We start from the raw sequence: 14,275 nt of genomic DNA on the forward strand, positions 1-14,275 counted from the left end.
TACAAATCTGTGTTAACTAACCATAACTCCACTGCAACAAGGATGTCCTTTTATTATCCCCTAATTTATTTCCTTTCTCCTTATGGAATCTGTTCTAGACTTTTTTTGTTCTTCTCAAGCCTTGCACAGTCCTCTTATTCTCTCTCAGTTGAAATTCTTACCTCTTATTTTACTAAGAAAATTGAGGCCATAAGATAAAAGTACTCTTTTCTCCCATTCTTTTATGCTTAAAATCCCTTAACGTTTTTCTCTTTGCTCAACCAGCTCTTCTTTATATGCACTAATCCTGTCCCCTCTTCTCTTCTCCAGTATATTGCATCCTCAATCATTCCTGCTCTCCATTTTCAACTGCTTCCTTTTCTTTTGCTTTGAATCATGTCCAAGTCTCCTCTATTCTTCATCAGCCCCTTTAATCCCTTTAAACTGTTGTATTATATCATTCATCCCTTTCTTAGCTCAATTCCACTCCATTCTCTGTCTCTTCTTAACATTTTATCTTTTGACCTTATCATTCAACTTAAACTGTCTTCTCCAAAGGTTTCAGTGATTTGCCAAATCTGGTGATTTTTTGCCCCATGGACTTCATCCTTTTGGATCTGCATTTGACACTACTGACCACCATTTGGTTTGCTGCGTTTAGTACTGCTTATCTTCCTGCATATTCTCTCCACTTTGCTTTTTTTATGATAGTATTACTTTTTGGTTCTCCTTATACTAGTTGATTGTCCCTTCTTTTGCTATTTTGTCATCTTTATCACATCTCTTATATGTGGAGGTTCTTAAAATTGAACCTTAGTCCGTTTTCTCTTTTTCCTTTATACTCTCTCAGTATAATTCTCACAAATTCTCATAGGCTTAACTATCTTTTCTGTGCAGATGACTCACAGAAGGCCTAATTTTTCTGCTGAATTTTTCAGTTATCAATAGAACATTTCTAAGTGGATGTCCTGTGTACCTCTCATTCATCTTGTCCAAAATTGAGCTCATTATCTTCCTATCCATCATCATCCATCCATTCTCCCAGGTGCATAACCTCAGTATTATCCTAGGCCTTTCACTCTCAGCCTCACCCAAATATCCAATAAGTTGCCAAATTTTACTTTTACAGCATTTGTATTTGATCTCTATACTCATATAGCTACCACCTAAATTCGGATCTCATTAACCTTTACTTAGATTATTGCCATAACCTTTCAGTTAGACTCCTTGGCTAAACTCTTTTACTGTTCTAGTCTATTCTACATCCTGCTGTCAAAATAACTTTCCTTATCTACAAGGTATGAACAAGTTTGAGTTATTTCTTATTGCTGCTAAGATAAAATAGAAACTCTGTTTAGCTTCTAAATCCTTATACAACCTGGCTTCAATGTATCTCAACAACTTTATGAATACTACACTCTGAAATTATAGCCAAACTGGCCCTCTTTGTGTTCCTTAAGTATATCATCTTCCATCTCCATACATTTGCACTGGCTGTCCTCCTTAGCAGAGTGAGTATTGAATGAATAATGAATACATTGAGTCCTACTTTATAAGAGATCCTTACTAAAAGAAGGATATTTTCATTTAACATAATGACTTATCCTAAGAAAAAAATATCATTTTAGCTTTCTAGATATACCTTAAATTTCTTTTTTCCTCATATATCATGTAAATTTCTGTAAAAATACTATGGCTAATCAAAAAAAATTATTTAGTATCACAGGTATATTGAGGTTGCCATAAAGCAATGCAGAAGCTCAGGAATAGATTGTAAAATTCATGGTCTTATTATACTGGGACGAATTCGGGCAGAAGATGAAGATTTGGCTGCTGTTCCTTTCTTAGCGTCAGATAATGAAGAAGAAGATGATGAAAAAGCTAACACTGGGAGGTAATATATTTAAATAAATTTGTCATTGGTATTCTAATCCAGATTTCAGAAGAATCATTAGATGGTTTTCTCAGGGTCTGTTTAGCATCTGGAGCAATTCTTCATAAATATGCAATACAAATGTGTCTTTCAGATATACATACACACACACACACACACACACACACACACACACACCAATTTTATTAACAATGTTTTATTAAGTTTATTGCATACTTAAGTTTAAGTATGCTTTTGGAAAAATCTTTGGGCATTCAGATGAATGAATGAATAAAAACTCTTAATGGCAAAAGTAATGTTACAATTATATAATATTGCTCTTTCCTTTAAGAGTCCATGAGTTGTTTGGCCATACTTTCCTGTAGAACTGTCTATAGTATTGAACTTGAAAAGAAGCTAATTAAATAATACTAGTTTGATTTTCCTCTTCAGTAATAGGAAGTAGAATACTTGTGAGTAATGGTGACATTAAAGGTGTGACCATCTCATATATGGCTGGAGATTTAAGGAAATTGAAAGGAGGGAAAGAGTTTGAGACAACATTTATATGATGTTATCCATTAGTAAAAGGATATACTTCAATCTGTGATTGAAGAAAGGCAGTCAGTGACTTATTAAATGTGGTAGAAAATAGGATAAATTTCAAAGGAGGTGATTTGCTGAGTATTTGCAGAAAAGATTCCCTGAAAATGGTGGTGAGGAAGAAGAAATATTCCACATCTATAAGAGCGCAATATGTAAGGAGTACAACTGAAAGTATAGTTGACTGGGGAATGCCTAGTTCAGGGATGACTAGTATGTAGAGGAAGAATGAATGTGTGTGTATATGTGTGAGAGATAGAGAAAGAGAGAGACAGACAAAAAGAGGGAGACAGAAATAGACGAAGACAGAGACAGAAAAAGAGAGACGGAGACAGAAGAAAAGAAGAGGGAGAGAATTTCATAGAGGAGAGAGCATGCTAATTGAGGCTTAAAGGAAGAGAGTGGTGCAGTTTAGAGTGATGAGGTTTGGTGCAGGGCAGAGAGTTGTGGGAACCCCTTCTGGTCAGTGCAGGTCCTTCATAAAAAAATTTACAAACCCAAAAAGTTAGACTGCAAAAAGAAGTTTATTGTTGGCACTGAGAAGTTAGCTTTGCTGGGAAAATTGACTTCTTCAGTGGTAAGGTCCTAACAGAAAGAGAAAGTTCCTAGCAGATAAGGTCCTGGCAGAGAGAGATAAACAAGGGGTGTAGAGAAATCCTGGCAAAGAGATTGTAATGTTCTCTGATTTGGTTTTCTTGGAGTCTCTGGAGCAGCCTTCCTTTCAGTTCAGTAATCACCACAAGTGCAGCCAGGTGTTAAAGTCTAAATCCTTTATTATCTCTTTCAAAGTCCTGTCTCCTTTTCTGGGGCCCAGTTAGCTTTTTTAGAGGCCTATCTCTCTCCTTGTTTCCGAATTCCCACCTGTCTTCTCTGCCCTCTGAATCACTCCGAATGAATCCTGGCCGAGGCTCCTAGCTTTGCATTGAATATAAACCAATCATATCACTAGGAAACCATTATTTGTTATAATCCTACTGAACCATGCTAAACTAACCATTGTCTTATCAGTTCCACTTAGTACCTTGTAAGAATCCTTTGTTTCAAGTTCAGAGTTCTGGCCCATAACAAAAGATAAAGAGGGGTTAACCCTGAAAAGAGAATGTCTTTTCACAGGCAGCTATGCCAAAGAGAGAGAGAGAGAGAGAGAGAGAGGTTCCTCAACATAGCATGTTCTTGCTTTTGGCCCTTTGCAAAGAATTGAGCGAGCAGTGCCCACTTTATCTTGTCTGGGAACTGGGGGCTGGGGTGTGGAGGCAGCTTAAGGGAAATCAGCCCAAGATCTTCAAATTGAATAGAAATTTTCCAGTTGAATGAGTAGTCCTAGACTAATCTTCAACTCAATAGAGGGAGTAATCAGTAGTGAGTGTTCGCAATGGGGGATAATGCAATGAAACTGCTTATCTTGATTCCCGAGGCAAGGGCTCAAGGAGAATCTTTCTCCTTCAAGGAGTTTCCCAAGTGCTCCACCTCATGGTTCCCTCCCAAAGTCAGAGAAACAGTTTCAGGGTTCCCCCCATCAAGAGGACATGATTCATATCTTATCTCTGATACCTTTTACCTATATGATCCTGGGTATATCACTTAAATTTTATGATCCTCAGTATTCTCTTACATAAAAGAAGGTATTTCATAGCTGGACTATCAAGGAAGACTCAGTTTGCAATCTGTGATTTCCCTCACTCCTTAAATTATTCATTTGTTAAGTCTTGTGTCTATTTATGCAGTAATTTTGATATATCTTCTTTCTATGCATATGGCCATTACTCTAGTTCAGTTAGCAGTTCTTATTTGAACTATTGCAGTAACTTCTAATTTCTCTTTCTGTTTCTAGTGTCCCTTTTTTAGTTTATTATCCACACAACTTCTAATATTCAGGTCAATTTTCTGATCAAAAATATTCATAGATTCTAGAATAAAATTCAGGTTTCTTGGCTGACATAACTTACAAATCCTTACATAACCTGGTTCTAACCTATCTCTCCAGGCTTATTTTGCCTTACTCCTGTACATGCTCAACTGTACTCAGCAAACTGGCCAATCTAATGTTCCCTGAATTCAGAACTCCCTCTCCTACTTTCCAGCTTTCTTTGAGGCTCAACTTATGTGCCATCTATTTTGTGAAGTTTTTCCTAATACATCTCCCTCCACTCCCCATTGTCATTTTCTCTCTCCCCCTTGTATGGACTGACTTGTATATTGTAAACATTGTACAAAGTATTCAATATAATATATGCACCTAGACAGTAGAGAGGTGCTTTTTCATTTTTGTGCCTTCAGTACCTATCCCTTAGTAAGTCTTTGTTACATGTTTATTGAGTTGAATTTCATTTTATATTGTGTCAGGGATAAAGGAAGAATAAATAGCTCACTTACCTCACTTGAACCTCAAAGCACCAGACATATAATCAAAATGAAAATGCTAATCCCTCTAGAAAGTTAACCTTCAAATAGTGGGAAAAAAATACTGGATGGGGGGTGGGTGGAGTAGGGGAAGCAGAGGGAGTTGGATGATTGCTCTGTTAGAGCCAAAATTTTGCCATGTTTACATGAGGGATTGGTGTAGGAAAGCAGTTTTTTGTTATTAAAGATAACTATGTTATTAACTATGTTATTAACCTCTTACCTTCTTTGTTTCCTTTGCTTTTCCCTCCCTATTCCCCACCTTTTCTCCTTCTTATGTTTCCTAGTCTTATTAGGAAGAAGGCTTCTGGATTGGAATCAGCAGCCACAATAAGGACCAAAGTTTTTGTCTGGGGGCTGAATGACAAGGATCAATTAGGAGGATTAAAGGGTTCTAAGGTATTTGCCAGTGTGACTTTACAAGATAAAATTAACAAAGACTATTTTTTGTGAAGCCATTATCTAGGGCTCTTAAAAAATGTGTCTATGCCTTGGCTCAAAGAAAATTTCTTTGTTCATGAGAGAATTTAATCGCTTTAATAGTGACTTGTCTGTTCCTTTACCATTCCTGTTATGCACAGAAAAATTTTCCTAATTTAATTAGCATTTACTGGCATATGTTGAATTAATTTTTAGAAGTATGGCTCATATGTGAATATTAGCCTTGTGTTCTTAGAAGTATCAAACCTTAGCCATGGTGATGAGTAGTTGTAGTTAATGCATTTAGAAAGAAATCTTGTTGAAGTCTGGATTATAAATTAAAATGTCCCATGTCAGTTATTGATAATTTTAATTCTCCATTAAAGGGTAGTAGCTTAATTTCATATTTCATGTTTCCTTAGTGCCTCATGTAATTGACTAAATTGTAGCTATATACTTCAATTTCTTGCTCCTTAAGTGGAGATTAACTTTGTCATCAACCGAAATTTTTGAGGTATTTTTGAGGATTTTTATTGTGAAATATTTTGTATTCTTAGGAAAAGTAAGATACTGAATCATTTAGGACACTGACATTTCTATGGGTAGATTTGCTAGACTATATTAAGTTTGAGTTTCTTCTTGTCCAGAAATAAATTAATACTAGATACACTATATCTTAATTGTGTCTAAATAGTGATATAAATTTAATATGGATTCTGTATGAAATCTGCTAAATGTTACTATCATTAATACTTTCTAATTGAATGAATTAATGTTATTTCTACAAAAAATAACAACAAAATTCATATGGAACAATAAAAAGTCGAGAATCTCAAGGGAATTAATGAAAAAAAAATCAGATGAAGGTGGCCTAGCTGTACCTGATCTAAAATTATATTATAAAGCAGCAGTCACCAAAACCATTTGGTATTGGCTAAGAAATAGATTAGTGGATCAGTGGAAAAGGTTAGGTTCACAAGACAGAATAGTCAACTATAGCAATCTAGTGTTTGACAAACCCAAAACCCCTAACTTCTGGGGAAAGAATTCATTACTTGGTAAAAACTGCTGGGATAATTGGAAATTAGTATGGCAGAAATTAGGCATGGACCCACACTTAACACCATATACCAAGATAAGATCAAAATGGGTCCATGACCTAGGCATAAAGAACGAGATTATAAATAAATTAGAGGAACATAGAATAGAGATAAACTATTTTATCTCTCAGACTTGTGGAAGAGAAAGAAATTTATGACCAAAGATGAACTAGAGACCATTACTGATCACAAAATAGAAAATTTTGATTACATCAAATTAAAAAGCCTTTGTACAAACAAAACTAATGCAAACAAGATTAGAAGGGAAGCAACAAACTGGGAAAACATCTTCACAGATAAAGGTTCTGATAAAGGCCTCATTTCCAAAATATATAGAGAACTGATTCAAATTTATAAGAAATCAAGCCATTCTCCAATTGATAAATGGTCAAAGGATATGAACAGACAATTTTCAGAGGATGAAATTGAAACTATTACCACTCATATGAAAGAGTGTTCCAAATCATTATTGATCAGAGAAATGCAAATTAAGACAACTCTGAGATACCACTACACACCTGTCAGATTGGCTAAGATGACAGGAAAAAATAATGATAAATGTTGGAGGGGATGCGGGAAAACTGGGACACTAATGCATTGTTGGTGGAGTTGTGAACGAATCCAACCATTCTGGAGAGCAATCTGGAATTAGGCCCCCAAAATTATCAAATTGTGCATACCCTTTGATCCAGCAGTGTTTCTATTGGGCTTATATCCCAAAGAAATACTAAAGAAGGGAAAGGGACCTGTATGTGCCAAAATGTTTGTAGCAGCCCTATTTGTAGTGGCTAGAAACTGGAAAATGAATGGATGCCCATCAATTGGAGAATGGCTGGATAAATTGTGGTATCTGAATGTTATGGAATATTATTGTTCTGTAAGAAATGACCAGCAGGATGAATACAGAGAGGACTGGCGAGACTTACATGAACTGATGCTAAGTGAAATGAGCAGAACCAGGAGATCATTATACACTTCGACAATGATATTGTATGAAGACATATTTTGATGGAAGTGGATTTCTTTGACAAAGAGACCTAACTGAGTTTCAATTGATAAATGACGGACAAAAGCAGCTACACCCAAAGAAAGAACACTGGGAAACGCATGTGAACTATCTGCATTTTTGTTTTTCTTCCTGGGTTATTTATACCTTCTGAATCCAATTCTCCCTATGCAACAAGAGAACTGTTCGGTTCTGCAAACATATATTGTATCTAGGATATACTGCAACATATCCAACATATAAAGGACTGCTTGCCATCTAGGGGAGGGGGTGGAGGGAGGGAGAGGAAAAAAATCGGAACAGAAACGAGTGCAAGGGATAATGTAGTAAAAAAAAAAATTACCCTGGCATGGATTCTGTCAATATAAAGTAATTATTAAATAAAAATAAAAAAAATGTTATTTCTACAAACATAGACACTGAAATTTAATTTCAAAATTTATTATTTTTGGGAAAATATTCTGTTTGAATCAGTTTTAAAAATCTGTAATAGAAATTTTGAGCATTTTTTTAGATTTAAAAACTCTTAAGAGAAAATTGTTGTCAGATGAATAATTGGAAAGAAATAATCTTTTCTAAAACTTTTACATTCAAATTTAAGTATGATTTTTGATGTATAACTAACAATAATATATTACATCTTTTCTTCTTTTGTCTCCAATACATATAGATAAAAGTTCCTTCATTCTCTGAAACCCTTTCTGCTTTGAATGTAGTTCAGGTGGCAGGTGGCTCTAAAAGTTTGTTTGCAGGTATAGTGATCCTAATATTTATTATATGTTTTTTCTCCTTTCTGTTTTAAATTTATAAATATGAAGAAGACTGAAAAATATTTACTGATGTTAATTTGGTTATTGTACTTTATCTTCATGTGATTTCCTATTGTTCATTTGTTTTTAGTGACTGTGGAAGGCAAAGTGTATGCTTGTGGAGAAGCTACTAATGGACGACTGGGTTTAGGCATTTCTAGTGGAACTGTGCCCATTCCACGGCAGATTACAGCTCTCAGCAATTATGTGGTAAAGAAAGTTGCTGTTCACTCAGGTAAATTTTTAAATATGTTTTCTTTAGATCCATGAATTTATTGTGGATGATATTTTTCAGCTATTTTCTCACAGTTTTTTAAGAAAGATTTTGGCATCGATTTTGGCTTCTTTGAATACAAACTTGGACTAATATTTAATTAACTGGATCATAAATGTTTGACTAATATTATTTTAGGAGAAAACACCAATTTAACACCAGCAGAATTAAGCAGTTATCACTTCAAATTTTTTAGGTTATAGCTGCTCAAGCCCATATTTGTGTGAAAATAATTTTTTTTGCTGAGGCAGTTGAGGTTGTGATTTACCCAGGGTCACACAGCTAGGAAGTGTTAAGTGTCTGAAGTCTGACTTGAACTCGGGTCCTCCTGACTTCAGGGCTGGTACTCTATCTAGCACCACCTAGCTGCCCCTGTGAAAATAATTTTTAATGAAAAGATTTTATCTGTGAGATTTGGCTAAATATCATTTCTCTGACTGACTAATCTTAACATCATTGGAAGTAGTAGCTTTTTCAGATGCTAGGAATTATTTTAAAATTATTATTTAGTAATTATTTTTATATAGTTAAAGCTAATATTTGGTAAAAATACACCATTGCTTGGATTTATTCTTGCTTTTGTTCAATATAGAATGTTTATCTGTAAATTATTTACATTTTTCTGCGAATTTGTGTGAAAGTGCTTTCCTTTAGCATGTTGACTTATATTTTCTTTAAAAATATCTAAAAAATTGGGGCAGCGAGGTGGTACAGTGGATAGAGCATCAGCCCTGAAGTTAGGAGGACCTGAATTCAAATCTGGCCTCAGACACTTAATACTGCCTAGTAGTGTGACCCTGGGCAAGTCACTTAACCCCAATTGCCTCAGCAAACAAACAAAAAAAAAAAAAATCCAAAAAATTTATGCATTTAATGAGACATTTAAAGAGGTCTCCTATGTCTTCTTGTTTTCTTTACTGAAATAGTCTCTTGTTTAAAATAACATTTTTTAAATGTTAAATTGGTAGAATAACAACATTTATTTGTGAGTACTTAGTATTTTGTTAGAACAGCAAATGAGATTTTTTTTGGGAGGAATAATAATTGATTCTCATGTCTGTTAAAGAAGAGCAGGTAATTTGAAAAATGTATATATACATATATATACACATACATACATACATACATACACACATATATATATATATATATATATATATATTGAATCTTTGAATCTTCTAGGTGGCCGGCATGCTATGGCTTTAACTGTTGATGGAAAGATATTTTCATGGGGTGAAGGTGATGATGGAAAACTAGGACACTTCAGCAGAATGTAAGTGTATTATATTTAGCCTTTCTTGCTAATGAGGAAAAATATCTACATTGATAGTTTCTGCTTATTAGAAATTTTAAAATGGAGTCCATTGGTAAGAAACAGCCTAAGTTTTTATAATTGCTTTAAAATATTATTGACAGTTTTACCATATTTATAGAATAAGTTTTCAGTCAACATGTATTCATAACCGTGTGTGTGTGTGTGTGTGTGTGTGTGTGTGTGTGTGTGTGTGTGTATGTGTGTATTCTTGAGTCTATGGCTCTGTATACGTGAATCAACACCATTAATATTTTTATTCTTTCTTTAGGAATTAGAAATTGATTATGTAAACTGTCATTTTAGGAACTGTGATAAACCAAGACTGATAGAGGCATTGAAAACCAAACGTATTCGTGATATAGCTTGTGGTAGCTCTCACAGTGCTGCCATTACATCAAGTGGTGAATTGTATACATGGGGCCTTGGAGAATATGGCCGGTTGGGACATGGGGATAATACCACACAGCTGAAACCCAAAATGGTGACTATATAAGATTTATTATTACTCGCCTTTACAGAAAAAATAGAGAACTTTAAAGGAAGAACTATTTGGCAGGAATTAGTTTGTAGTCTAAGTTTTTAAAAAAATTAAATTTGTAATTATGATTTTATTTATTAAAGCATTTAAATATCACATATTTAAATAATATATTATAATGAATGTATGTGTGTGTTTTTTAACTTGACTTATTTCTTTCCCCTCTTCTTCTCAATCCTCCAATAGGTGAAAGTTCTCCTTGGTCATCGAGTTATTCAAGTTGCTTGTGGAAGTAGAGATGCTCAGACTCTGGCTTTGACAGATGAAGGTGAGAATATATTTTATCCAAAATTTAAATGAATTGTGTTGGAATACATGGGAAAGCTGTTGGAATATACAGGAGTCACCTGACAGTCGCTGCTGGAGATCCAACCCAGACTGGATCTCCTCTTGTGAGAGGATTATACAAGGAGACTGAGAGGCAGTTGCTGTTCTCTGACCTTTCTGACTGAGAGGGCCTTGTGTTGTCTGACCTCTCTCTTCTTCCCTCTGTCTCCAGTTTATCTCATTCCCAGTCCGCAACACCTGTGTCAGCAAAGGCTGCCTTGCAATTCCTTCAGATGCTATGATCCACAGCTGGGGAGGCTCTCAGAGAATTGATCTGTCTCTTAACAGGTTGAAAATGTAATTTTAAGTCTAAGGATTGGCTGGACCTCTTATTTCACAGATATAGAGTACTCCCAAGTGAGAAAACTCATTCAAATAATGCGGGTCAGCATCTTTCTGAGATTAGCCTTAGAGAGTGTCCCAGAACACTGAGACATTAAGTGACTTGCTATTAAAATATCCAGTACATGTCCTTCAGAACTTACTGGCATTGAAGCTGATTCTCTCTTCACCTCCCTAGGTTTCTCTTTGAAGTTTGTGTTTCTTTTTTCTCTTCTCCCCACCTTCCTTCCCCATACAGGTTTGGTCTTTTCCTGGGGAGATGGTGACTTTGGGAAACTGGGCCGGGGAGGAAGTGAAGGATGTAACATTCCTCAGAACATTGAGAGACTTAATGGACAAGGAGTTTGCCAGATTGAGTGTGGGGCTCAATTTTCTTTGGCACTTACAAAGTCAGGAGTCGTATGGACTTGGTATGTAACATTTTTTGCCCCATTGGAAAAACATATTGGAAATGTTAGGTTTTTGGGGTTTTTTTTTTTTTGGTATGTGAAAATGAACTCAATCCCTTTTTTTAGAGGGGGGAGAGGGGTCAAATCTTTCTTCACCTTGAGGCCCTTTAATTAAAGCATGTTAAGATCTTGTGACTAGAAATATTCTCTAGTGAAGATATTGTAGTAATAAGGTCATAGAAAAACTTCCAGAAGCTTCTGTTATTGTTTTATTTATTTTGTAGTTAAAATGAAAATTATCTCCAGCTATAATAGAAAAAACTATTTAAGAATTGTGCTAAAAGTAGATTTTATTTCTGTTTCTAAATTTCTGAAAAAAAGTGCCCATTTTTTCCCCTAAGTAACAAAACTCAAAAGAAGCTTCAGTAGTCATCAAAAACACTTTTTAAAAAAATTTTATTTGACATCACAATAAACATGTTAGATTAGAAGCTAGATTTCAGTAAGCATTGAGAGGCATTTGAGGAAGAGATTTTAATATCATTTGATCCACTTTATTTAAAAATACAGATAAAAAATTTATATTTAATTAAATAAACTCATATTACATATCTTCCTGGTAGGACAAATTAAATTTATTTGTTGGTGTTTTAAATTTATAGCAGTCTTAAAAAATATCTTAAGTGTACTTAGGTTGATTGTCGTTTTTAAGGCACTGGATGACATAAAGATAGTCTTGGGACTTCCTGGCAGTGAAACTCTAGGAAAGTCATTTAACTTTTTTCTGTGTCAATTTCATTATCTATAAAATGAGTTTATGCCAATATTAGTAATGTATTAATATTTAACATCTACATGGCAGAATAGGTGGAATGTGGTATTATAAAGTTAGCATAGTTTTAATTATACTATTAGTGTTTAAATTATCTATTGTTATATACTATGATTTTGTGAATAAAGTATTCTTAATGATTATTAGATAGGTAATTGCATCCCTTGCATTTCTTATTCTTTCACTCAAGTTGCTCTCCAGTGCCTTCTCATTGTAGGAAGATGACTTTGAATTCTCAAAGCCCGTGTGAGAAGAAAATAGGCTTTGACTTTGAGTCTCGTAATGGTGATAGTTTTTATAAATATGGCACATAAACACCTTTTCATTGAATATTTTTATATAGAAAATGTAGAGAAGTTCATTATCACAGTGTGCTGAAATTTTTGGGCTTAGCTGGTCATGAATATCATAAACTGAAATGTTGTTGGTAGGTCTTTCAAGAGAGGAACTATCTATGGTAAGGAAATAATGGATTATTTGAATCTTTGAAAAGTGTTATTGTTCCTTTTTAGGGGTAAAGGAGATTACTTTAGGCTTGGTCATGGCACTGATGTTCATGTGAGAAAACCACAAGTAGTAGAAGGACTACGAGGAAAGAAGATAGTTCATGTGGCAGTAGGTGCTCTTCACTGTTTAGCTGTCACTGATACAGGTCAAGTAAGTATGTACATCTTGCTTCTAAAATAAATAGAATGCCAAGGCAATAAAAATTATGCTAGTATTTGGTGTTTCCATTAACTGTAAAAATCAGAGTTGGCAGATTCATGACCTACAAAACTCCCAACTTCAGATCAACCACATTCAAGTATAATTGGCAGATATTTCATAAAATAAATAACAATACAGTTAGTATGGGATCACAGTGATCCCTTTTTATTTTAGTTTGAAAACTTGGTTGATATACACTTCAGCATATGATAGTTGGAGATTCTTATGTAGAATTAATGGCTGCTTTTCAGTTTGAGAATACTGAAGATAAAAAAAAAAAAAAATTATCCATAGCCATATCCTTAAAGAGATTTTAGAAACTGTGAGTATGATTTATACTAATTTGTATATTGCTAGTTATTTTTAGAATTGTTAAGAAACTCAAGCTATTGAGCTGTGAAATGTAAAAATGTTGTAGACATTAACTACTAAATTTTTAAAAGATAAGTCTTGTAAGGTATATGTGGAAATCTATATATATCCTTATTAATATTTAAAAAAAGATTGCTCATGAATAGCATGATTTCTAGGATATCCTACCATGTAATACCAACTTCAATTTTTTTTTATTAAAAGGCAAATGAAATATAAAACTAAGATTCCCAGGTTCTCAGTTAATAGCATGAATTTCATCAACATCTAGGCTTATAGATCTGATGATCCATCTTGTCAAAAGAAAATATAGCATTGACTAATCTTCCCGAAGTAGTGATTTTTAAACTAAAAGATTATTTAGAATTTAATTCTAAGTATATCCACTTCTTTTAATTATTCAAAATTCGAATCTCCCTATAAAAAAACAAAAAAGTCCTAACTTTTAATTAATGAGTAAAGCAATATTATAATATATTTTTATTTAATTTGAGGTGCTAAAATATTTTCAACATAAATAGATCTATGTAAAATAGTTCTTAGTTTTTAGAAATAATTGGTTTTTCTTTTACAGGTGTATGCTTGGGGTGACAATGATCATGGACAGCAAGGCAATGGGACAACTACTGTCAACAGAAAGCCTACTCTTGTACAAGGCTTAGAAGGACAAAAAATCACTCGGGTAGCTTGTGGCTCATCTCATAGTGTGGCGTGGACAACAGTGGATGTAGCAACCCCATCTGTTCATGAACCTGTCCTCTTCCAAACTGCTAGGGACCCTTTAGGCGCTTCTTACTTAGGTAACATAGTTAATTTGACTATAGAGATCAGGATCTTACAAGTGTGTTTTAGTAGGTACTAATATTTCAGGGAAAATTGTCGTGTGAACCAAGGTGTGGAACATGGAAGAAAGAAAATTCATTGTGCTGTGGAAAAGGATTTATATGTTAGAATGGGAAATTTGTGAAAAAAAAAAAAGTCTTCTCTC

General features: G+C 34.2%; 1 protein-coding gene across 3 annotated transcripts in view; it reads left to right on the top strand.

The window, feature by feature from the left end:
- The window catches only part of HERC2 (HECT and RLD domain containing E3 ubiquitin protein ligase 2), a 213,766-nt gene that overhangs the window by 137,717 nt on the left and 61,774 nt on the right, over positions 1-14,275 (top strand). For all 3 annotated transcript variants that reach the window (XM_051984643.1, XM_051984641.1, XM_051984642.1), the window contains exons 56-65: positions 1,698-1,873; positions 5,143-5,254; positions 8,052-8,133; positions 8,282-8,425; positions 9,647-9,737; positions 10,083-10,260; positions 10,504-10,585; positions 11,225-11,396; positions 12,720-12,864; positions 13,862-14,087. In XM_051984643.1, the coding sequence (XP_051840603.1) occupies positions 1,698-1,873; positions 5,143-5,254; positions 8,052-8,133; positions 8,282-8,425; positions 9,647-9,737; positions 10,083-10,260; positions 10,504-10,585; positions 11,225-11,396; positions 12,720-12,864; positions 13,862-14,087 (1,408 nt within the window). The remainder of the gene's footprint in view (positions 1-1,697; positions 1,874-5,142; positions 5,255-8,051; positions 8,134-8,281; positions 8,426-9,646; positions 9,738-10,082; positions 10,261-10,503; positions 10,586-11,224; positions 11,397-12,719; positions 12,865-13,861; positions 14,088-14,275) is intronic.

The sequence above is a fragment of the Antechinus flavipes genome, chromosome 3 (assembly GCF_016432865.1).
Source record: "Antechinus flavipes isolate AdamAnt ecotype Samford, QLD, Australia chromosome 3, AdamAnt_v2, whole genome shotgun sequence".
In the NCBI taxonomy this organism is placed as follows: domain Eukaryota; kingdom Metazoa; phylum Chordata; class Mammalia; order Dasyuromorphia; family Dasyuridae; genus Antechinus; species Antechinus flavipes.